General features: G+C 49.3%; 1 protein-coding gene and 1 long non-coding RNA gene across 4 annotated transcripts in view; one reads left to right on the top strand and one right to left on the bottom strand.

Moving 5' to 3' along the window:
• Positions 1 to 25,968, bottom strand: part of RIPOR1 (RHO family interacting cell polarization regulator 1) — a 45,592-nt gene that overhangs the window by 12,923 nt on the left and 6,701 nt on the right. The window contains exon 4 of one of the 3 annotated variants that reach the window (XM_070388205.1): positions 17,137 to 17,212. Coding sequence is in view for 1 of the 3 variants with exons in the window: in XM_070388203.1 (XP_070244304.1) it covers positions 2,576 to 2,582 (7 nt within the window). In the remaining 2 variants the exon portion in view is untranslated. The other 2 variants (XM_070388204.1, XM_070388203.1) reach the window with 2 other exon arrangements.
• Positions 8,777 to 24,202, top strand: LOC138991821 (uncharacterized). Its single transcript, XR_011467708.1, has 7 exons — positions 8,777 to 10,330; positions 11,004 to 11,086; positions 16,805 to 17,002; positions 17,268 to 17,364; positions 18,313 to 18,399; positions 18,932 to 19,715; positions 23,166 to 24,202. It is a non-coding gene; the product is annotated as an uncharacterized lncRNA (long non-coding RNA).

Consider the following 25,968-nt stretch of genomic DNA (forward strand, 5'->3'; position numbering starts at 1 on the left):
ATGTTTCTGGGCTGCAGATATCCATCTGTTAAATGAGGATAACAACAGTAATAACAACAACTATCTCTCAGGGCTATTGGGAAGATGAAATGAGATACTTCCTCTATTGGGAGTTTTCGGGGAAGGGAGAATTGCATGTGGGGTAGGGAAGTTGGGGTGGATACAATACCTCATTGTAAGCACACAGCAAATATTAACTGCTGTTATTAACAATTATTAATCTGCCCAAGATGACCCAGCTGTTAAGTAGCAGGGCCAGGACTCTATATATCTTTCACATCCCTCTATTTGAACTCTTGTGAAACATCCACGGGCATCCCCCTACCCCAAGGATAAACTCCAGACTCTCTAACATGACCCACAAGACCTTCAGGCTCTGTTCCTCCCCTCACATACCTTCCTCCTCCCCTCACAGTCCTCTGCTCCCCCAAGGTCATTCTGTTCCAGCTACCGTGAATTCTCTCCAGGCCTACAAGCAGCAGCTCTCATTGACCCTATACCCCCTTCCCACTACTCTCAGCCTGACCAGCTCGCTCTCTTTTTCCTTTACCCTACTACTTCTTCCTTTAGGAAGCCTGCCCTCAATTGGTTCTCCCTTGTAGGCACCTCATAGCTTCCTCTCTCTGATCCCTGAGGTCACATAACTCTGTTGTCAGTTCTCCTTAGGGTCTGTCTTCTAACCAGACTGTGAGCTCTGGGGGCTGAGGCCTGCCTGCTCTGCTCACTGCGGCGTCCTCCGCGCCCTGCACCAAAGCAGTGGAGGCGGGCAGGAGCTGAGTCTGCGCTGGAGGCTGATGGAACTGGGATGCTCTGAGCTGCTGCAGAGATACATTTCCAGTCTCTGTCCCCCCAACTCCCCTAACTCGTGGTCAGTTTCCTCTTCCCTTTCTTCCTTTCTGATTGTATCAGCAAGTGGAGTTTGCTGCCCGCTCCCCCCCCCTCACCCCCGCCACCCCCCTCCCCCCAAGATAGGGCATGGTAGGGGATCCCTGGGAGTCTGGAACTGAGTGGGTGGGCTGGACTCAAAGGAGGCTGACCTTCCCATCAATTTTCTTTCTCTGACTGGGCTTCTGCCACAGGGATCTGACGGTCCAAATGACCAGCACAATATTAATCTAACTGACAATTCCAGGGGGTGACTAGGCAAGATCTCCCCTGCCGGGGGGCGGGAAGAAAAGCTGAACCCCTTGAGCTAAGAGAGAGGGTCTACCTCAACCGGAGGAGGGGCTGACTGATAAGTCAGGGGACTCTCTGGACTCGCCAGCCTCTAAGTCTGTTCTGGAGATGGGAAAGAACCCAGGTCTCAAGGGTGTTGGGACCTGTGGCATGGCCAGCTGGAGCAGCTAAGAAAGAAACACTGGTCGCCTGCGTGGCCCCAGATCCCACAGCCTTCAATCCCCTCTTCAGGCTGAAACTGCTGCACTTATGTGGGGCAGGAGGTCTTGCCACCTGTCTGCCTAGCTCAGAGGAATGCCAGGCCAGCCACTTTCCCGGGAGTCCCCCAGCCCGCCCCGCCCTACCGCAGGGCCGCCCAGGACAGAGGTAAACAGACGCTAAAAATAACCCGGGCCAGGGGCGGCTACGAGGAAGAATGGGGTCCCTCCCGAGCCTGCCCCTGTCTCCATGGCAACTGCCCCAAACCCGGCTGCTGACGTCATGCCGCAGCTGCGGGAGCAGGGAGGGAGAGGGGCCGCGGTGCTGCCTGGGACCCCCCACCCCGGAACCGGGCGGAGGCGGCCGGGTGGCCTCACTTCCTGCCGGCCCCCTCCCTGGTCAGCTGGTCACATTCCCCGGACGGCGGCGCACTGGAAGCCTGTGGCCTCCCCCGGGCTGGGCCTAGCAGAGGCGCTAGTCGAAGCTGCAGCCAGCGAGGGGCCCGCAGTGACTCAGCCACGTCCTCCTTGCCTGCTTTTCCACCCAGGGAGGACCCAGCCCGGTGCCCTGTGTGCTCCCCTCACCCCCACCCATTTCCAGGTACCCCTCTGCAACTGCTGCCCCACAGGACCCAGGACAGGGAGGGCGGGCTGAAGTAGGAAATGAGCCTCCTGTCTCCCTGGACTATTTTGTACCTCACACTCCAGTTCTCATCTCTCCCCCAACCCCATCTCTACCCTCCATGCCAGGGAAGTAGTTAGTACAGTGGCAATACTTAAGACCTGGGTCTAATTCCCACTTCTCTCCAAACCAGCTGTGTGACCTTCAGAATATTACTTAACCTCTCTGGGCCAGTTTCTGCATCTGCCAGATTGTCTGTTAACCGTCCTCAGAAGGCTGTGCCGACAATTGGGCAATACAGGCCCAGGGCAAGCCCCGCAGATGGCCCATCTTTATGTTACACTAGACTGCACACAGTAGGTGCTTGGCCCGCCAGCCAACCCCGACTTGTATTAGAAAGCTACCCAGAACTGGCTGAGATGGGTCAATCTCTGAGGCCAGACTCTAGTCTCAGGGAGAGGAGAATAGAGGGTGCTAAAGCCAGGCTTACCCAGAACCCTAGCCCGGGTGAGCAGCCCCTTCCCCAAACCGGTTCCGCAGGGTGCCCAGGCCTGGCTGCTTGCAGAGTCCCCACACCAACCTTTCATTTTCAGGTACAGGGTCTGTTCCCCCACTGAACCAGGCGATTCTCTCCAGCCTCCGCCAGATTTGGGCGAAGAGTCCAGTCCAAGACCAGATTGGCTACCTCGGGTCGGGCCCCAAAGCGGCTTAGTCCAGCCGGTGGAGCCAGAGAGATTAGCTCATCTAGTAGGCTGGCCTGTGCCCCTCGGGGCCCTCTCCCCATTCCCAGCTCAGTTTCTCCCGCGGCGAGGGCAGCGGGGCTCCCGGTGAGCGTCCGTGCCAGCACCCAGGCTGACGCCTAGGACCCACCCTCAGGCCTGGCCCACCCCAGAGCCCCAGGGCACGGGCCGCCTGGGCCTGGCCGTGGGAGGGGAGGCGGCAGCGCCGGGTGCGGCAGGCCCCGAGGCGGCAGCCTTTGTGGCCCTGTTCCGCGCCCGAGGGGAGGGTAGGAACGACACCGTGGTGCCTGGGTCCCGGGAATGGGGCGACACGGGACAGGGCCGCAGCGGGGGCTGCAGATCCGGGACTCCCCAGACGGGGGAAGGCACCAGAACCGCCGCCCCGGGCCCCGGAAACGGCGGGGACACTCACATGGCTGCGCTGGCTGAGCGGACCTCGCTCTCTCCGTGCACTCGTCGCTGCCGGGTCAGGTCGCGCCGCAGCTGCCGCTGTCGCCGCCGCCGGTGCCCGCCCCTCCCTCTGCTCCGCCGCCTGCCGCCCAGACGCCCCGCTCCTCCCCTGGCCGGCTGGGCCCCACCCCCTGCGCGCCGGAGGCTCTAGCACCCCTGGAGGCGCCCGCGACTCGCTCCGCCCTCTCTGCTAACCCGGCAGGGGGGTGGCCCGCGGCGTCCACCGGCTTGACCGGGCAGGGTGGAGACGAGAGGGATCCTGGAGGTTACGCAGGCGCTGAGAGTTCTCAGCGCTTGGGGTCGGGATCCACGGGAATTGGGCGGCTTTCGGAGAACCATTAGCAAAGGCAGGAAGGAGACATTCCTTCCTATTGCTGCTGCTGTTGCTAAGTCGCTTCCCCCAAATCTAGTGCACCGGGGAGCCTGGCTTGCCTGGTATCTCCACAGATCCCGTGGGCTCCACGAGAACTTTCAGGCCCCTATATCTGAAACAGGTCCTGGAGCGGCCACTGCTGGGTTGGGCTGGCTGGAGGAAATGATCAGGGCCAGTTTCAGGGAGCGGAATAGGAAGGCCTGAAGCCTGCTCATCAGACAGACACCTTCTGGGTCTGGACACTGCTTCTCAGCCCTGCCCCTCTGCCAGCCTCAGTTTCCCTGCTCTGGGGGCAGGCTGCCCTTCCTGCCACTATCTGGCCAGTAAGTCTGAGCTCTTAGCTAGGCCACGTGTTTACCACTCCCTGGGTACCAGCATCTGTGGAGCTCAGGCTCACTCTGGGAGCATGGGTGAGGACCCTGGCAAGATCTGGGTACCTGCTGGCCAAGGGGGCCAGAACCCAGTCTTTTCAGTAAGGGGCTACAATGCTGGCTCTCCCCTGGAGTGGGCTGAGGTGGAGCTCATGGCTGACCTCACACTGAACTCAAAGGGTCAGCTCCACTCCCCCACCCTTCCCCTCAGTAAAATAACACTGGTCTTCTCCAACCCTGAAAGCTCTCCAACCCTGAAAGCTCTCCCACCCATCAGGCTTCACTCTGTAGTCCATCATCTTTAGAGGCTGCACAGATATCCAGAAGTGGTTTGAGGGATTTTAAAAGATTTCTAAATATCTGCCTCTTTTCCTCCTGAGGGTTGGTCTTGACTATCCAGAGGTTTGGAGTGAGGGCGGCATGGGCCCTCAGGGGCACTGACATCCTCTCCCTCATCCTCTCTTACCAGAGACACAAGTCACCCCATTCTCCCCCGTCTCCAGCTCCTCCTCTTTGCCTTCCTTTGCAGCACCCTTTTTTTTCTGTATCAGTAGACCTGGGGACTGCTTCCAGAGACTGGGTTCTTCTTTCTGTTTCCTCCACCCTATAATATCATCCAGTCACAGGACTTCATCCATCCACTGCTGAACATCCCAAGTCTTCCTCTGTGCAGAGCCCTCTCCTGTTCTGAGCCCCTGGATGACCCACCAGATCTCATGACCTTCCCAGAGGGACTTTTCTTCCCTGATTCTCATTTCTGCAAAGCACCACTGCAAAACACCCAGGCTCCCACCTGAGCGAGGCTGGGCCTCTCTGGAGCTCTCAAAACTGGCACCAGTCTGTCCGTGCCCACGTGTAAAGTCATCTTCACAGCAAGGCAAACTCTGACCACCTTCTCTGAAGACAGCCTCTCCTTGGTACTTTCTGTCCCCACGTCCTATGGACTCATGCCTTTGTGTCACCACCAGGAAGTGCGTGTGCTCATGTGTGCTCACTGTGAGGCTCTAAGCTCTGTAGGTGATACAGCTCTCCTAATGTACAGCTCTCCAGTGTCCCTGGCTCACGAATTCAAAAAATTCCCACTGTTGAATGAGAGTGAACGCACGAGTAAATGCATGAACCCCTGGCGTCCCTCTCTCTCACCCCACCTCAATTCAGCCTCCTAGTCCTGTAGACCCTATGCCCTTAACATGTCTCACATTCACCCCTTCCCTGCACCCATCCTGCTACCAGAGGTTGTTCTGTTGTTTATTAATTCACTCGACACTCACTGAGGACTCAGGTCTGGTTGCATGTTGGCTCACGGGGCAGCAGTGGCATACAGTTGTCCTGGTGCCCTTGCTTGGGGCTTCCCAGGTAGTGCTCAGTCAGTTCAGTTGCTCAGTTGTGTCCAATTCTTTGTGACCCCATGGACTACAGCACGCCAGGCCTCCCTGTCCATCACCAACTCCTGGAGCTTGCTCAAACTCATGTCCATTGAGTTGGTGATGCCATCCAACCATCTCATCCTCTCTCATCCCCTTCTCCTCCTGCCTTCAATCTTGCCCAGCATCAGGGTCTTTTCCAGTGAGTCAGTTCTTCACATCAGGTGACCAAAGTATTGCAGCTTCAGCTTCAGCATCTATCCTTCCAATGACTATTCAGGACTGATTTCCTTTAGGATTAACTGGTTTGATCTCCTTGCTGTCCAAGGGACTCTCAAGAGTCTTCTCCAACATCACAGTTCAAAAGCATCAATTCTTTGGCACTCAGCTTTCTTCATGATCCAACTCTTACATCCATACACAACTACTGGAAAATCCATAGCTTTGACTAGATGGACCTTTGTCAGCAAAGTAATGTTTCTGCTTTTTAATATGCTGTCTAAGTTTGTCACAGCTTTTCTTCCAAGGAGCAAGCATCTTTTAATTTCATGGCTGTAATCACCATCTGCAGTGATTTTGGAGCCCAAGAAAATAAAGTCTGTCACTGTTTCCATTGTTTCCCCATCTATTTGCCTTGAAGTAAATAGATGGGACCGGATGCCATGATCTTAGTTTTTTGAATGTTGAGTTTTAAGCCTGCCAATTCAAGAGACGTAAGACAACACTTTGATCCCTGGGTTGAGAAGATCTGCAGGAGGAGGAAATGGCAACCCACTCCAGTATCCTTGCCTGGAGAATCCCATGGACAGAGGAGCCTGGCGGGCTACCGTCCATGGGGTCGCAAAGAGTCAGACATGACTGCAGTGACTTAGCACACACGCACGCACACACTGATGAGGCAGCAGTGATTACAGGGGCTTACTAGGGCACTGTCGAAGGAATTCTTTCTTGGTCTGGAATTCCACTTCCAGAAAATTCCCACTTTTAACAGACGACGCCCTTGCTCTTCACAGTCATCAGTCTCTGTCTGGTGTCTGGCCACATTTCCGCATGTGGCCTTTTCTGGCCTTCCTGCCTCCTTCTATGTACCTAACAACTCGAGTGATTTTTTTTGGCTGTGCCATGCTACTTATGGAATCTTAGTTCTCCAACCAGGGATCAAACCCAGGCCCCCTGAAGTGGAAGCATGGAGTCCTGACCACTGGACTGCCTAGGAATTTCCTTGAATGATCTTTTAAACCATGTATCAGGTCATATTGGTTCCCCAATGTCCTCAGGGTAAATCCAGACTGTGGTGGGGCCTCCAAGACACAAGAGATGTGGCCTAGATGACCTCATCTCCCACCTGTCCTGCCAGCCCTTCCTGCTCTGTTTCCACCACATCAGCCTCCCTGAGGCTCCCTGGACATGCTCCCTCCTCTCTGGCCTTGGCCTCCTCTTCCAGCTTCCCTTCTCCGTGGATGCTCCTCTCCCTTATTCACTTGAAAAACAGCTCAAACGTCACCTCCTCCTAGAAACCTGTGTCCTCTGGCTTCCCACTCACCCCTTCTGAGGACCTATCACCACCTACTGTCCTTGTCTGTGACCAGTCCTGGTTCCCCACCCTTTTCCCACCAGGGCCAGGGATGGATGGGGCGACCTCCAGCAGACAGGACCCCCAAGGCTTCACCTGGCCCTCTGCCACTCTGTTCAGGGGTCCTGAGGGAGGGACAGTGTCTGAGAATCAGGGGGTGCTAGAGGCCTCTCCCAAGTAACCAGTGAGCCAGGGGAGGTAGGACTCAGCTGAAACCCATTTCACAGAGGCCTCTTTCTGTGGTCAGAGGAAGGGGTGGAGTCTGAGCTTCAGCTCAGCTCACTGAATCCTAATCTGTTTGGCTCTGAGTCGGGCTCATTCCCTGAATAGTCCTCTCCTGGCGCTGGCTGGGAGCTACGGCAGAGCCCTGAATCATCTTCATTCCTGGAGGAATGGGCTCTGCTCTGAGAAAAAAAATCCCTCTAATAGATCTCAGAGGGTGGTGAGAACCATAGTGAATCCCAGTTCCTCACATATGGCACAGCTAGTTCCACTTTTGAAAGTAATGCAGTTTGAGTCCCAAAACCCAGGAAAATGGAAGCTTCCCTCACCCTGCCCCACTCCCACCATGGCTGTGAGGGAACAGAATAAAAAGTCTGCCCCCCAAGGTGCCTGTGGTCACACACCTCAGTACACATTCATTCATTCACCAGATACTCACTCAGGAAGCTTTCGTGTATGCTTGGCCCCGGGGGTACCAGAAGTAAGGGGACAGAGGTCAGGCCCCCCAGTCCCTGAGCTCAGGGGCTGTCAATGAGGACAGATCATCCCTGAGTCTCTACACCTCTTACGTCACCAATGCGAGTGATTGTGACTGTGTCTGTGTGCACATCGGTCTGTGTGGGAGAAAGTGTGTGTGCTGGTTAGGAAGGGCTTTGTAGGGGCAGGGCAAGTTGAAGCCCCAAGAAGGAGCCCCCAGAAGGACTCCTTCGGCAGGCAGGCAATGGGCAGGTCTTCGGAGGAATGTCTGGGGAGAGAGCACAGCAGAGTTCAAGGTGCAGTAGGGAGGAGCAGCCTCCTTTGCTGGCAGGAAGCAGAAAGTGTGGTGGGAGAATTGTGTATGTGTTGGGGGATGTGGACACCTGGTGATGGGCTTTGGGCACTAGCTTAAGAGTATGGAGGGTGATAGATAGCCTGGGCTTTAAGCTGGGGAATTCTGTGGTCGTGCCTTTGGTTTGCAAAGGTCACTCAGGCAGTGCTTAGGGGGGACAGGTAGAGGCAGCAAGGTGGCTGCTATCATTTCCCTGCTAAAGTCACGGTGGCCTGAGCCAGAATGGGGGCAGTAGAGATAGAGACATTTAAGAGAGGCTCAGGAGGTAGAATGGAGGGCTGGGGGCTGATGGGATGTGACGTCTAGACAGGCCAGCATTCTAGATCATGCCAGTTTTGGGTCTGGGTGATGGGTGGATGATGGTATTTTTCAATGATGTGGAGAGGCCTGGAGAGGCATGTTATGGGAAGGTGATATGGTCAGTTTGGGCAGGTGGCCTCTGAGGGGTCTGGGGACTAGCCATCCAGGAGGAGATGGCCGGAAGGCAGTTGGACACATGCATAGAGGAAAGAGGGATCAAGGCTAGAGACAGTTCAGAGGTGATGATGGTCAACTCGTTTACCAAGAGGTCACATGAGAGCAGGAGGAGGGCACCATGCTCTGCTAAGGCACTTCAGTGAGTGGTGTGGCAGTTGTGGGCTTGAAAGGGGGTAAATCTTGGGCTGTAGGTATGCCTGTTCCTACCACCAACTCCATTCACCTTCAGTCCCAGCCTGGACCACCTCCAATCACAGCTACTGCCCACTGTGTGTGTCTGAGAGTTGGGCATAATAGGGAGTGAGGGTTTTGTATCTCTGAATAGGGAAAAGTGCTCAACACAGTAGTCATGGAGGGCTGGGGTAAGGCACCAGAAAAGCCACTCCATTCTCCAGTAGCAGGAGCCTCCTTGACTCAAACCTGCATCCACTGCCCCCAAGAGCCATCAGGAGTTTCATCCCTGAGCCAGAATTGGGGCAGAGGCTCAGGAGGTAGAATGGAGGGCTGGGGGCTGATGGGATGTGAGGTCTAGAGAGGCCACCATTCTAGATCATGCCAGAGTTTTGGGTCTGGGTGATGTGTGGATGACGGTATTTTTCAATGATGTGGAGAGGTCCAGTTTTCATGCCAGCAGTGGCCATCATCTCTGGGCATAATTTCACCTGGCTTTATTTTCTTCTTTGTATTTACTTATTCAAAGAATGGTTTGCAATAAACATGTCATCATTTTCAAAGACACCATGGCCCCTTACGCCATGCATTCAGGCATTTCCAGGCCTGCCACTACACCAGGTGGGGGTAAGCTTCTACTCCAGGCACATTAGGTGACTTCCCTGGGTTCTCTCTCCCAGGTGGGGCCATCTCTGCCACTGTTCCTGCTGAGCCAGCTTTGGCCTCCAGGGGGATCTGTGAGCAGGGCCTTGGTGGGGTGGGGTGACTGTGTCCCTCAGGCTGGGCAAGGCGCTCTTCCTTCCTTCCTGAGACTCCCTTCTCCTAAGGGACAAGTGGGAGAGATGACCATGCCTCTCCCAGATCATGGGATGAGTTGTTCCCCTGGGACCCATTCAGGCCAGCCCCCCTGGCAAAGGCTACAGTGGGGCGTAGCTTATTTCTGAGTTCCTTTCTGCTAGAACTGTTCTGACAGAGATTTGGAGGGCGTCGAGGTGGGCAAGGTCCTAGCCACTTGGCATCGGGCAATACCCACGGCAATACCCACCACACGTGGGATGACAATCTGGAGGCCAACCATCTTCATCAAACCGACCCCTGCCCTGCCCTAGCCAAGCCCAAGACTTACGGTGTTGGTCTTTGGCGCCACCGTGTGGGAAGTCTCCACACTGCAGTAACAAACAGGCTTCACAAAATACCGCCAAACTCCAGGGGGTGCCCACTTATCCCAAGTTACATTTTTGTAGAAAGGTGTGTGCACTGGAGTGTGCAGTGCACAAGTTCTTCAGCCCCGTGCAGCGGTCTTGCTCACACTCAGACCTAATTACATATCACGGTCACTGGGGAAGCCCACTACCACCATTAAACCCCCCTTCACTGCTTGAGCCTCTTTGTAGAAAGGTCCCTGACCTTCAGCTTCTCAGTCCTCTCTGCCTTTGACTTGACCGCCCCCCTCTTCTGAAACTTCTCTGGCTGCTCTGACTGCTCCTCTTGGGTTTCTAGCTGCTGCTCTGGCTACATCTCTTGATGCCCCACAATGGGCTTCACAGGGTGCCGGGCCCCCTCCCCTCATCCTTGATTCTTTTCCCCAGCCCATCCTGACAATGTCCAGGCCTTTGTTTCTGTTCCACAGTGATGCCTTGAGCACTGGCTCCCCATCTCTTGTGCTGTTTCCCCACTGAAGATGACCCTTGGGCATCCCAAACTCACTGTGTAAAGTCGACCCCATCTCGTCTCCTCAGAACTGCTCTCCCTCCCAGGTTCTCAGGTTAGTCTGGAGCGGGGGGGCCTTTCCTCTGACACCTCTTCAGCCACTAGGTCTGCCCCATCCTCCCTGCCCCTTGGCCAAGGCACCACCTGCAGTCCTTTCCTTGGTTTCACCCAGCCTGGTCCATTCCCCACAGAGCCGCTGGATGGCTCCGGCGTTATCAGGCCCTGTGCCTTCTCACTTCCCTGCTGGTCCTTACTCTCTGGCCAGTTCCTCCCCATGAGGTCCCAGCTCTAGCCAGACTGAACTTCTTTGTTCCCCGAATACATCCTGCTTTCCTATGTCCCCGTGTCCTTGCATAAGCTGTTCTAGCATCTTTTTTCTCTTTCCCTCACCTGGTGCCTCCTGACCACCCTTCAGGTCTCAGCTCAGACACTACTTCCTCTGGATCCCAAGCCAGGTCAGCAACCTCTTCTTTGCTCTCACAATGCCCTGTGCTTCTCCTGCCACAGCCCTTGTCTGCTTCCTCTCCCCAAAGGGTCACCTGCTCCTCTCCAGGGATCTGACACCAAGGCTGGTTCTAGATCAGGCACCAGACTCTGCCCAGTTCCCACACTCAGAGGCCCTAGATCTCCAAAGTCATCAAGCTGCAAAGACAGCAAGGCCAGGCCTGAGGCCAGTGAATCTGTGGCCAGGCTGGGATGGGAACCAAGATGCTTACCTTCCCTCCCAGGACTGCCCTGCTCCCCGAGATGTCATTGTTGAATTGAGTCAGGATTCTGGAAGGCCCGAAGGACTCTGACCAGCAGAGAGTTGGTAAGTCTCTGGCCTGCGGGGAAGGCGGCCATCAGCCCAGTCTCTTTGGAAGCCCAGAGAGCTGGCAGAGGCTATCCCAAGAGGCAGACTGGTGTGAGGGGGACTCCAGGCCAGCACATCTGATAAAAGTATCTAACAGGACTCCTTTCTCCCACAGAGCTGTGCAGCAGGAGTGTGGCCTGGATGTCACACAGGGAGGGCCTGAGGGCGGTGGTGGCAGCTGTGTGGGCCCCTGGGTTAATTATTAATACCCCCAGAGTCACATGGAAGAGAATGTGCTGAGGAGGACCTCCCCCACCTGGCCTCGGCTTCTTGGGGCCAGAATCTCTCCAGGACTCATCCGGCTCCCCACCAGGCTGGAGTATGAAGATCAGCTCGGTCTTCCCTAAGGCCTCAGCTCTCTCATCCCACTCTGGCCCCCAAGGGACTCCCGACTCTTCCCTGAGACTTTTCTGTGGGTTCCCATCTCTGGGCCTTCGCTTTTGCTATGCCCTCTACCTGCTCCGTGCCTGGGCCCAGCTCACTTCCTCAGGGAGCTCAGTAAACACTGGCAAATTGAATCGCTCAGAAAATAAACAAAGTGTCAAATATACTGCTTGACACTTAGGAGATGTACCTCCCTAAATAGGCTAAGCAAACAAATAATCCAAAATGAGAAAAGAGAAAGGATCCATCCAGTCTTTTCTTGTGCTTCTGTTCCCCAAACTGCTCTCCATTCATTTCTTCCAAGGAGTCCTGTTCTCTCTGATCCAGGCCTCTGCCTGAAATTTAGCCTGACTTTCAATGTGTCTGAACAGTCCTATCCTAGGTGTCAAGAAGCCTTTGAGGCTTGGCACAGTGGCTCACACTTTGAATCTTCCTCCTGTCGCCTGGCACAAGTGCGATGACTTGCTCAGTGGCTGTGAATTCTGTTGGATTAGGACTGGTTGCGGGGCCTTGAAACACTGGGGGATTTTCTCCCTCTCTAAAGCTGCCTGGATAATTTGCCCAGTTCGTTTTATCAGTCATTCTAAATTGCCCCAATGCACAGGCTCTCACTTGAGCCCTGTCTGGTCCCTTGCTGTTTCTCTAGTCTTTCTCACTGTCTCACTGTTGGTTTTCTTCAGTTCCCACAAGAGCATAGAAACTTGACAGCTTCACAGTGAAGCTGAAAACCTTCTCCAAGCCTCTTCCTTGCTTGTTTCCTGGAGTCTGTCTTCTATCTCTCTTGGCTTATAAAGCCAGTGACTCATTTACTGAGCCAGGAGTCTCCGCCGGGCTTTCTTTCTTGTAGGAAATATGAAAGGAGCAGGTGACACCGTCCTTCCTGCCCACCCTCTCTTGGTCCTGGCTTTTAAACTTTAACCCCCCAGATATGTTGTATCATGAGCAGTGGTGGAATTGCTGGTTTACTCCTTGACATAGGTAGCCCTCCTTAAACCAGGGCTCTTGTATCCCCAGTGGCTCAACTTAAGGCGTTTTCAGAGTTTTTGGATCCCCAAACTCCACAAGGGCACAGAACCACCTCTGTTTCCTTGCTAAGTTTTCACATAATCACAACCTCTGGCTCCCCCTGGAAATCTAGAAAACTATAGAAATATACCTAGTGCCCTTTCAAGACGCCAACCCTTCTCATCCTTCTTAGGCACTAGAAATCATACACATGCATAATTTCTAATCTGTGATAGAAATTTTCAAATGAAAATGATAGGGTTGCTCATCAGCTGTCCCTGGCAAGAATTTTCAGACCGAACTGATGGAATCGTACAGACATCACCCACATTCACCCAGATGACCTGGGAGTATGTGGGTGCCTGTCTGTGTGAATTCTGAGACTCTGTGGCAGCGGGGTGGGGGGTGGGATGGGATTTTAGGAACTGTTGATGCAACTGTTTGGATGCGGGTTAAACAAAGAGTGTGTAAAACCTTAGTGGGTGTTTGAAAGCCTAGGTATGTGTTTGTGTTAAATTCCTGAGGGTCAAAGGCACCGCTTGAATAAAAAATGCTTTGCATTTTTTCACTGTTTTCATTTCAGTGACGCAAAACAGAGGGATGGCTCATGGATAGTGAGTTAATCAGGCTTAAATGAAGTCTGAAGAACAATGCTGGAGGAGTCCAATAACTCTTATCATTATCTTCATAGTCATCGTCAACAACAGAGGGTAACAATAGTCATCATTTTTGAGGACCTAACAAGTAGCATTCTGCTGTGCATACAGACACACACACACACACACACATACAGGTATCATGGCACATACAGATCAAGGCAGTCTTAACTTCTATGGGTCCTCTATTCTGCACTTGTCTTGGAATCTTTTACCCAGGACCTGTTTTGTGGGATTCAGTGCAAAATAAAAGTGCAGAGCACCTTGCTCAGAACAATTATGAATTTCAAGATGGCGACAGCAGAGCATTAAACAACTGTGGGACCCTTTCGAGCAGGCTGTGACAAAACAGCTCTCAGGCCCATGAAGCAGCTCTTGCTTTCACCTCTGGCTACGTGCACTGCTCAAAATTTTCTCCACTAGGGAGACCTCCTCTCACAGCTGGGGGTGTAATGGAAGAGCAGTTCATTTTCAGTTTGTCTCCTTCATACCAAGACAATGTGTCCTTGAACCAAGTTTGGGGCTTCTCCCCTTCTATTAGCCATTTTCTGGATACACCACATAATGTATGGGTGTGAGATGATGTAAGAGGCATCAGGGCAACAGTGTTAGGCAACACTGGTGTTTGAACCATCTGTTTATAGATATCAGTTATACTATTTGGATCTGCCTAAGCTTGATCTGGGATATACAACATCTAAACAATGATGGATTGGATGCCTGGCCTGACCAACCTAATGATTCTGTGGGTCTGCCAGCACCCAGATCATGACAGGCAGGTCTAGCCACATGGTCACATGACCACCCACAGTCATGAACTCAGTCAATTCCAAGGTCAGCAATTACTCTTCTAATGTTGGCTGGGGCTTGCCCAAGGCTCCCTACAGCATCTTCCTCTACAATGGAATCTACCTGATTGTTTGATGGAAGTGGCAGGACTGCTCATACTGTAGCCTTGGACCTGCTGCAGAGTTAATTCCAGTTCTAAAAATTACTCAAAGGGACTTCCCTGGTGGACTAGTGGCTAAGACTCCATGCTGTCAATACAGGAGACCCAGCTTCAACCCCAGGTCAGGCAACTGGATCCCACACGCCACAACTAAGACCTGGTACGGTCAAATAAATAAATGTTTAAAAGTAAATAAATACCTAAAAAATTTTTTAATCACTCAAAATTAGCACAGAACCTGATAAATGATTGGAATAGAGTGTCAAAAATGGTATATTCTTCCTTCACAATCCAAACAGGAACAGAGGCATAAAAACAGAGGAAAACCAGAAAGCAAGTAGTAAAATCCTGGAACTAAGTCAACCATATCAATAATGTGTGTAATGATTAGATGTAAATGTACTAAAATACCAATTAAAGGGCAGAGATCCTCCAGTGAACAGAAAAGACCCAACTATTAATATATGCTGTCTATAATAAGGCTCACTTTAAATATAAAGACACGAATCAGGTGAAAGTAAAGAATGGATAAAGATATGCTAAGCAGGCAGTGAGCCTAGGAAAGCTGTGGTGGTGGTAATGCTATCAGACATGGTGGACTTTAAGGGGATGAGTGTTACCCAAGCTACACAGGGAACTCCCTATGGACATAATTATAATAATCATACATGCATGTGTGTGTGTGCAGCAACAGAGCTTTGAAACATTTGAAGAAAAAAACTGACAAAAACAGGGACGAGGCTAAACTATAACAATCATTGAAGCTTTTTACACCCCACACCATCAGAGGACAGAATAGTTCTGGACTAAATAATGAGGAAACATACAGAAGAGCAGAAGAACTTTGTCAACCACCCTGACTGGAAGTGACATTTACAAGCATGAAACTCAACAGCTGCAGCAGTCACTTTCTTTTCCAGCAAACGTGCTACCTTCACCATGATAGACCATATGTTCACCCACCAAACGATATTCATAAAATCCAAAGAATGTGCCAAGTATGTCCTCTGCCCACAGTGGAAGGAAATGAAAATAAATGACAATGAGATACATGGAAAAATCTCAAATATTTGGAAATCATACAACACACATAAAGAATCCATAGGTCAGAGACATATTAAGGGAAATTAGAAAATATTCTGAATGGAGTGATATAAAACCTAAACATATCAAAACTTATGAGATATCCTGGGGCAGTGGTTAAGGGAAATTTATGGCTTAAAACACATTGTAGAAAAAAAAAAAAAGTGGGGAGATTCGTCCCCCAGTGTTCTCAAGGCTTCGTGGCAGCAACGCAGAGGACAGGCACCGCAGGGCAAGAGACACCTTTCTCTTGATTTCCTGCTACATGCTCCCACCCCTCACACAGCAGCCTGCAAACTCTAAAATACACAACCACTGTGTCTCTCCCTTGCTCTAAACCCTCCCACCGCTCCCCACTGCTTCAGGGCGAAACTCAAAAGGGACCTCAGCAGGCTGACCTTTCATGACTTTGCTCCTACTCACCTTTATCTCCCTTGCCTCTGGGTGCTGTTTGCCTGTGTGCTACATCTGGCTTTCTGAACTGTCCCTTGAAATCAGGAGCGTTTTTTCCCTCCTCTCCTTTTCCCCTAGAACTAGGGTTGCCAGATAAAATACAGGACTCCCAGTTAAACCTGAATTTCAAATAAATAATGAACAATTTTTCAGAATGTCCCCAATATTGCATGGGGCGCGCGTGCGCACACACACATGTATATATATACTAAAAAACGATTCGCTGTTTATATGAAATTCAAATTTAACTGGATGCTAAATTTTTATTTATTTATTTGCCAAATCTGGCGACCGTAGCCAGAACAGGTACATGGTACTCCATCTGCCCTTTCTCTGCTTCTCTGCATGGGTGACTCCTTTTCAAGAGTCAGGTCTTAGCTTAGAAATAACATACCCACCCCCTGCCCCTCTCGCCCCACCCCCCCCCCCCCCCCGCCCCACCTCGCCGCCCCTGCCCCCTCACCCCCTGCCGCCCCCTCGCGCCCCTCCCCCCCACAGACAGTTCTCCCTCCCCCTTTCTCAGGCTGAGGCTACAGTCGTCTCATTTCTGTGCCTGAGCTGTGCCCACCAGGCAAGGTAGGTGGCCTGGTATGAGGCCCACCTCATTCACTGCTAACTCCTCATCCTCTGGTACAGTGTCCAGCACTTGGTGGCCACTCAATAGGTACTTGTTGAAGGAACAAGCACTGATCTAGGACCCAGCTGTGGGGATAGCAAGCTGGCCTCTTCTGCCCCCTCCACCCCCAGTAGGGGATGCATCAATTACCTATCACTGCAAACAAACCACTCCTGACATTAGTAACTTTAAAACGCCGCAAGCATGTAGTTTGCTCATGAATCTACAAAATGAGCCGAACTCAGTGGGGACAGTTCATCATTGCATCCTGCACCCCCTCCTCCCAACACACACACAGCTGGCGCAGGAGAATCCAGGTCCACGAGGACTCCCTCACAAGGCCTTCACGTGCGCGCTCTATGCTGCTCCCCTCCACATGTGCCTCTCCATGGGGTGGCCTGGGCTTCCTTACAGCACTGCAGCTGGGTTCCAGCAGCAACATCTCAGAGGAGACACAAAAGGGCAGACGCTAGTTTTCTAAGGCCTAGATCTGGAAACTAATACAGTGTCATTTCCACCATATTCTACAGGTTAAGTAGCTGTGGAGTCCATATTCAAGGAGACGGGTCATAGACCCCCATCTCTAAATGGAACAATACTAAAGAATTTCATGACTGTGTTTTAAAGCGACCACAGGAGAGAACACTCACTACCAAGGAACTGACAGAGCCCAGCCTCAGCACCAGGCTGAGTGTGTAATGGGTCACAGGATGCTATTCTTTCCATAGGTGAGTGTGCAGCACAGATAGATCAGTATGTTCAAGGAATCTGGGAGTGAGATAGGGCAGGAGGATGGAGGGAGGGAGCAAGGGAGTGAGAGAGATAAGGAAAGAGTCCTCCCTCGGAGGATGAAGCAGCTCACCCAATGCAGGCACTCATGAGAACGGCACCTGAAAGAACGCTGTGCAGCTGGCACCTGTCAGGGGTCCCTTGGGATGCTGTAAACAAAAAATTCCAAGTTGAATTCTTTTCTTTTTTTTTTTTTTAAATCAGTCTATAGAAAGTTGACAGAATAGTCAAATGAACAACACATACACCTGTCACCTAGTGTCGCCAATGGTGAACATTTTACTGCATTTGCAATTTGAAAGTAAGTTACAAATAAGGTACTTCCCTACCCAGTCCTTTGGCCTGCATTCCCTCCTGCCCCACCCCCGCCCCCTCCAGCAGTGTACTCTCTGCACCAGTGGTTTCAGCCAGGGGTGATTCTGTCCCCCAGGGGATAGCTGACAAAGTCAAGTGGAGACTTTTTTGGCTGCTGGCTGTACCATGCGGCATGTGGGATGCGGGATCTTAGTCCCCCAACCAGGGATTGAACCTGTGCCCCCTGCAGTCGGAGTATAGAGTCTTAACCACTGGACCAGAGACATTTTTTGATTTATATTTTTTTTAACTAAGAAAAAAATTCATGTAACTTAAAATTCACCATTTAACCATTTTCAAGTGTTTCTCATGACAAGAGGCAGCCTTCATTCCTGTGTGCTCAGTTGTGTCTGATCTTTGTGACCCCGTGAAATGTAGGCCCCTGAGGTTCCTCTGTCCATGGAATTTCCCAGGCAAGAGCACTGGAGTAGGTTGCCATTTCCTCTTCCAAAATCTTCCCAACCCAGGGGTCGAACCCAAGTCTTCTGCACGGGCAGCCAGATTGTTTACCACTGCACCACCTGGGAAATTTTATTCCTCTGCTAATCCTAAAACATCTGACTCTTCTGCTTGTTGCACCTGAACGGGTTTGGTGCTCCTGACACCTAGTGGGCAGGGACCAGAAATGCTGCTAAATTCCCAGAGGACAGAATTATTTGGCCCCAAAATGTTGAGGCTAAGAGAGCCCCTCTGCACTATCAGAGCACCACCATTACATTCATGAAAATCAACAGCCATTCAGTCACTGGTCTCAAGAATGTCCCTTGTAGCATTTTTATTTCAGTTCAGGAGACAAGGTTTACATATTTGGTGGTGAGGTCTCTTTAGTCTCTTTTAATATAGAAGAGTATTCTCTGCCCTACACTTGGTCTTTTTGTCTGATTACTTTTTGTAGGAGTCGAAGCCAGTTTTAGCACTGGATACAGTATTCCGGATTTACCTGATTGCTTCCTCAAGATCAGATTCGTGGTAAACCATGCTGGTAAGAATACTAGTTTGATGATTACTGCATCACATCAGGGGGCTCATAAGATGAGGTTGCTATGCTATTTATGATACTGAAATTGGATGATGATGTAGCTCACAAGATAGAAAGTGCTGCCCTCCACACCCCACCCACCCAAGCAAGGTGTCCAGGCAGCCGCCCTAGTTGGCTTAACCTTTCTGAAGACCAGTGATAGCCTGGGGAGGCTGACTCTCACCCAATAGGGAATCCTCAGGCCTTCTTCCTTCTCTTCTGGACAAGGGGAAGGCCCCGAGAGCCAGCAGTTCCCCTTGCAGGCCCCAGGGAGCAGGCCCCAGCTGAGGTCCTGAGAGGCCTTAGTTCCCAGGAAGAAGAAAACTGAAGTGCAGGCATGAGCTGAGCCCCTCAAGGCTGGAGGCAGGAAGCTGAGGGTATGGCTTAGAGGAGGCCGGGGGTTGTGAAGCTGGAAACTCCAGGGCCCATAGCATTCCTGTGATAAACAACTGTGCAAAAGCTGTACTGAGGTTACTCTCTACCTTCTTCCTTTCAGAATGCAGAGTTCACATACTGCAACTAAAGATCCCACATGCTGCAATGAAGATTAAAGATTCTGCATGCCAGAACTAAGACCTTGTGAAGCCAAGTAAATAAATAAAATGATCCATTTAAAAAAATAATCAAAAGGCACTGTGTCAACATTCAACTGAAACCAGCTCCATTTCTGGAGTGTTCAATTACATAAGCCAATACATTATGTTTATAACTGAAGACAGTTTGAACCAAGCTTTCTGTTCATTACAACTGCTGTCATCTCATTGATAGCATTTTTTTAACACTGTAAAAAAAAAAATCAGTGACAACCAGGAAAATACTGCTTTTCTTCACATTCATATGGATTTTAGGAAATTATTATCTTTTCCCCAGGAGAAATAAGCTACAGACAAAACTAGAAGTAGAATCACACTGTAAAATCTGCAAATCCTAGAAGTCTACAACTTGAAGATTTCCCCAGGGACACGGAAGAAAACAAATGTCACAAGAGATGAGACAAACACACATAAGGACAACAAGCTGGGGAAACAGTTTTCAGCACTGACCCCCACACTAGGTACCCTTTTTCTCCTGGCACCCACTGCCACTACCTCCATGGGGTCATTTCTGGTCTAAGGTATGAAGAACTTTTCAAACACCACAAGCTGCTTTGAGGAGAGGTGCAACGAGAGAGGTTCAAGTATGAGTAAAAATCATGTGAAAGTCCAAAGTGTGGGAAGAACCCACAGTGAAAAGGAAACCCATATGACTGCCACCCAGACAGAAAACATTTCCAGCGCTGCGTAAGTCTTCCTAGTTTCCCTCGCTTAGTCCATAATACCCCAAGTTAACCACTATGGAGCTGTATCACCATTTATTATAGTTTATGGCTTTGAATGACTGTAAGTAGAATCATACCATATTCACTCTTCTGTGGCTGACACCTTTCATTCAACCTTATGTATGTGAGATTCCTCTGTGTTGTGTACAGCAGTTCATTCACTTTTATTGCTGTGTAGTTGTCAGATGTATGCTGCTAAGTCACTTCAGTCGTGTCCGACTCTGTGCGACCCCATAGACGGCGGCCCACCAGGGTCCCCCGTCCCTGGGATTCTCCAGGCAAGAACACTGGAGTGGGTTGCCATTTCCTTCTCCAATGCATGAAAGGGAAAAGTGAAAGTGAAGTCACTCAGTCGTGTCCGACTCTTCTCGACCCCATGGACTGCAGCCTACCAGGCTCCTCTGTCCACGGGATTTTCCAGGCCAAGAGTACTGGAGTGGGGTGCCATTGCCTTCTCCTCAGATGTATGAATACACCATTATTTTTCCATTTTCCTGTTGATGGATATTTGGATTGTTCTTTGTTTTTAATCTATTGTGAATAAAGTTGCTAAGAACACTGTATATACATATCTTCTAGTAAACATTACACTCATATCTCTTGGGCTTGTATCAAACAGTAAACTTGATAGGTGGAAGGTCAGCTGTAGTAAACACCACAGTTTTCTTTTTTCATGTTCTCTGCCCAGCATTAAGTGAAGATAACCTTACGGAGGTAAGGACAGAAATGGTATGGACCAAACAGAGGCAGAATATATTAAGAAGAGGTGGCAAGAATACACAGAAGAACTATACAAAAAAGTTCTTCATGACCCAGATAACCACGATGGTGTGATCACTCACCTAAAGCCACATCCTGGAACGCGAAGTCAAGTGAGCCTTAGGAAGCATCAGTACAAACTAAGCTAGTGGAGGTGATGGAATTTCAGTTGAGCTATTTCAAATCCTAAAAGATGATGCTGTGCAAGTGCTGCACTCAATATGCCAGCAAATTTGGGAAACTCAGTGGCCACAGGCCTGGAAAAGGTCAGTTTTCATTCCAATCCCAAAGAAAGGCAATGCCAAAGAATGTTCAAACTACTGCACAATTGCACTTATCTCACATGCTAGCAAAGTAATGCTCAAAATTCACCAAGCCAAGCTTCAACAGTATGTGAACTGTGAACTTCCAGATGTCCAAGCTAGATTTAGAAAAGGCAGAGGAACCAGAGATCAAATTGCTAACATCTGTTGGATCTTGAGAAACGAAGAGAGTTCCAGAAAAACATCTATTTATGCTTTATTGACTACACCAAAGCCTTTGACTGTGTGGATCACAACAAACTGGAAAATTCTTCAAGAGATGGGAATACCAGACCACCTGACCTGCCTCCTGAGAAATCTGTATGCAGGTCAAGAAGCAACTGGACATGGTTCCAATTTGGAACTGGACATGGAACAGACTGGTTCCAAATTGGGAAACAAGTACATCAAGGCTGTATACTGTCACCCTGCTTATTTAACTTATATGCAGAGTACATCATGAGAAATGCCAGGCTGGATGAAGCACAAGCTGGAATCAATATTGCCAGGAGAAATATCAGTAACCTCAGATACGCAGATGACACCACCCTTACAGCAGAAAGCAAAGAACTAAAGAGCCTCTTGATGAAAGTCAAAGACAGTAAAAAAGTTGGCTTAAAACTCAACATTCAAAAAACTAAGATCATGGCATCTGGTCCCATCATTTCATGGCAAATAGATGGGGAAACAATGGAAACAGTGAGAGACTACTTTTTTGGGCTCTGAAATCACTGCAGATGGTGACTGCAGTCATGAAATTAAGACACTTGCTCCCTGGAAGATAAGCTATGACCAATCTAGATAGCATATTAAAAAGCAGAGATATTACTTTGCCAACAAAGGTCCGTCTAGTCAAAGCTATGGTTTTTCCAGTAGTCATGGATGGATGTGAGAGTTGGACTGTGAAGAAAGCTGAGCACCAAAGAACTGATGCTTTTGAACTGTGGTGTTGCAGAACACTCTTGAGAGTCCCTTGGACTGCAAGGAGATCCAATCAGTCAATCCTAAAGGAAATCAGTCCTGAATATTCATTGGAAGGACTGATGCTGAAGCTCCAATACTTTAGCCACCTGATGTGAAAAACTGACTCACTAGAAAAGACCCTGATGCTGGGCAAGATTGAAGGCAGGAGGAGAAGGGGACGACAGAGGATGAGATGGTTGGATGGCATCACCAACTCGATGGACACGAGTTTGAGCAAGCTCCAGGAGTTGGTGATGGACAGAGAAGCCTGGCTTGCTGAAGTCCATGGGGTCACAAAGAGCTGGACACGACTGAAAGACTGAACTGAACTGAACCTTACGGAGAAGAGATTACTGATACTGTGGCTTTCACAATTTTTTCTAAAGGGCGCAGGCAGAAAAGTAATTCATATGAGACCTTACAAATATTAAATCCTATTATGTCAAACAAATGCCATTAAATATGAAACAAAATATGACTCTTTCACAATATAGTTTATGGTTAACAAATATAGAATTTTAAACTACCAATTTAGCTTAAATAAAAGGTAGAATTTCATCAATCCTGATTAAATAAACGCATGTTATCCTCTCCCTCTGAGATTTTTAAATAGAACAGTTGAGAAAATTTGGTGTTGGGAGTTACGGTTGCCCAACAGTGACACCGGGGCTTCCCAGGTGGGCCAGTGGTAAAGGACCTGCCTGCCAATGCAGGAGACACGAGAGAGGCAGGTTTGATTCCTGGTTCGGGAAGAGCCCCTGGAGGAGGGCATGGCAACCCACTCCAATATTCTTGCCTGGAAAGTTCCAAGGACAGAGCGGCCTGGTGGGCTATAGTCCATGGGGTCACAAAGAGTTGGACACCACTGAGTGCCTTCACATACACAAAAAACAGTGATTATGCTGATTCCTTTTGAATTAAGTTATTAAGATCACCACTAACCAAACTGTTATTAACTAAAAGGTTACACATACAGTGAATTCTAATGGTATCCTGTATACATCTACATGTACATAGTAGTGTTTAACATAGACAAGCAATACTGGCTAGGAGAATTAGTACCCATGCATGGCCCACTAAGCCTTCCTAGTAGCTACCTCCATGATCAGAAAACTCAACTTGTAACCTGTAATAACAGATTTGTCAAGAATTCAGTACTTGTCTCAGGAAGTTTATATTCCCACAGGTAGGGAGTAGCTTATAACAGATTTTTAAAAATTAACGTATAGTTGATTTACAATGTTGTATTCGTTTCAGGTGTACAACATAGTGATTCAATATTTTTATATATCAGACTTCATTTAAAGTTATTATAAAATATTGGCTATAAAAAATATTGGCTATATTCTCTGTGCTATATGACAGTTTTCTTATTTATCTCTTACCAGTGGAAAATTCTGAAAGAGATGGGAATACCAGACCACCTGATCTGCCTCTTGAGAAATCTGTATGCAGGTCAGGAAGCAACAGGTAGAACTGGACATGGAACAACAGACTGGTTCCAAATAGGAAAAGGAGTACGTCAAGGCTGTATATTGTCACCCTGCTTATTTAACTTATATGCAGAGTACATCATGAGAAGCGCTGGACTGGAAGAAACACAAGCTGGAATCAAGATTGCCAGGAGAAATATCAATAACCTCAGATACACAGATGATACCACCCTTATGGCAGAAAGTGAAGAGGAACTAAAAAGCCTCTTGATGAAAGTAAAAGTGGAGAGTGAAAAAGTTGGCTTAAAGCTCAACATTCAGTAAACAAAGATCACGGCATCCGGTCCCATCACTTCATGGGAAATAGATAGGGAAACAGTGGAAACACTGTCAGACTTTATTTTTCTGGGCTCCAAAATCACTGCAGATGGTGACTGCAGCCATGAAATTAAAAGACGCTTACTCCTTGGAAGGAAAGTTATGACCAACCTAGATAGCATATTTAAAAGCAGAGACATTACCTTGACAACAAAGGTCTGTCTAGTTAAGGCTATGGCTTTTCCAGTGGTCATGTATGGATGTGAGAGTTGGACTGTGAAGAAAGCTGAGTGCTGAAGAATTGATGCTTTTGAACTGTGGTGTTGGAGAAGACTCCTAAGAGTCCCTTGGACTGCAAGGAGGTCCAACCAGTCGATTTTAAAGGAGACAGTCCTGGGTGTTCATTGGAAGGACTGATGCTAAAGCTGAAACTCCAATACTTTGGCCACCTCATGCAAAGAGTTGACTCACTGGAAAAGACCCTGATGCTGGGAGGGATTGGAGGCAGGAGGAGAAGGGAACAACAGAGGATGAGATGGCTGGCTGGCATCACCGACTCGATGGACATGAGTTTGAGTAAACTCCGGGAGTTGGTGATGGACAGGGAGGCCTGCCGTGCTGTGATTCATGGGGTCGCAAAGAGTCAGACACGACTGAGCGACTGAACTGAACTGAGTCAGTATATAGCAGTATCTCACTGTGGTTTTAATTCAGATTTCTCTATGAATTACATTTCTCTAGTGATGTTGAGCACATTTCCATATGCTTGTTGGCCATTTGGAAATCCTCTATTGTGAAGGGTCTGTTCAAGTCCTTTTTCTTTAATGACTATGGAATTCTTTGAGTCATATTTTGAGTCTATGCGTTCATTGTAATGATCTTTTCCCAGTTTGTGACTTATCACTTTACTTTCTTAATTATCTTTAATTAATGACCAGAAGTTCTTAGTTTTTATGAAGTCAAATTTATTGGCTTTTGATGGTTAGTACTTTGTCCTGTTTAAGAAATCTTTGCCTACTCCAAGGTTATGAAGGTATTCTGTTTTTTCTAGAATCTTTATTTGGCTTACCTTCACAATTATATTGATGATCTATCTCAAATTAATTTTTGTGAAGGCAGGTAAAGGTGCAGGTGAAACAGTTACTTGCTCCCACACTGTTTATTGAAAATATCTTTCCCCCACTTGAAAAACCTTACGTAGTTAATTTTCAACCAGTCTTCTTTTCTAGTAAGTCTACTTAAATATGCATTGCTTTAGATGCTTCCCATAAGTTTTTAAAATTTTTTAAAATATTTTTTATTTGGCTGTGCCAGGTCTTAGTTGTGCCATGCAGGATCTTTGATCTTTAGTTGCGGCATGTGGGATCTAGTTCTCTGACCAGGGATTGAACCTAGGCCTCCTGCTTTGGGAGCAGGGAGTCTTAGCCACTGGATCGCCAGGGGAGTCCATTCCCATAAGTTTTGATACACTGTTTTTCATTATCATTCAATTTGAAACATTTCTAGTTTCTTTTGTGACTTCTCCTTTGATTCATGAGTTACTTAGAAATGTGATTGAGAGTAAAGGACACTCAGCACAGCTCTGGCAGCCAACCTAGCCTGCTGGAGTGGCTGACTTGCTTTCGTCTCTGCACTCCTGGCAGCTCTGTAGGTGAGTGAAAGTTCCCACAAGCAGGAGGTGTGTATGGAGAGACGCCTTAGGGTTGAGCCTGCCCTGGCACGAGCACACACATTCTAACCAGGCCTCTTCTCTAGCTCTAAAACATACCCTGGGCCATGAGAGAAAGAAGGAAAAGCAGGCTAGCCCTTCTTTAGCTGAGTAATTAAAGCTAAGTCACTTAAAGCTTTCTAATCTGTAAAACGGGGATGATAATGTTTGGTTCCATGTTCTCCGTGCATGCTAAGTCGCTTCAGTTGTGTCCCATTCGTTATGACCTCACGGACTGTAGCCCGCCAGGTTCCTCTGTCCATGGAATTCTCCAGGCAAGAATACTGGAGTGGGTTGCCATGCCCTTCTCCAGGGGATCTTCCCAGCCCAGGGATCAAATCTCTGTCTCCTGCATTGGCAGACAGGTTCTTTACCACTAGTGCCACCTGGGAAGTTCCATGTTCCACTGAGAGTACGTGGAATGGGAGTCTTGCTATGGGACATTAGGCAAACCTTAGCAGGTAAACGGATGAGGCCAGGAGGAAAACTTGCCTCTATGACAGGTTCTGACACAATGTCTGCGTTTGGCCAGAGCTGGGAGGAGGACCCCCACCCAGGGCTTTGTGGAGACAGTTAATGCAGGGCCTACAGAGGCAAAATTGGGAAGTGGTGACCAATGGGGCTGCTGGCGGGGGCCACCCTATGAGCTCTTCCCCCCATACCAGGCAAGGGCTTGCTGCCTGGGTGAGATGTGCCCCAGGGGGTCTGGTTTCAGCTGGAAGGTTATCCTTT

Source organism: Bos mutus, chromosome 18, assembly GCF_027580195.1.
Source record: "Bos mutus isolate GX-2022 chromosome 18, NWIPB_WYAK_1.1, whole genome shotgun sequence".
Classification (NCBI taxonomy): Eukaryota; Metazoa; Chordata; class Mammalia; order Artiodactyla; family Bovidae; genus Bos; species Bos mutus.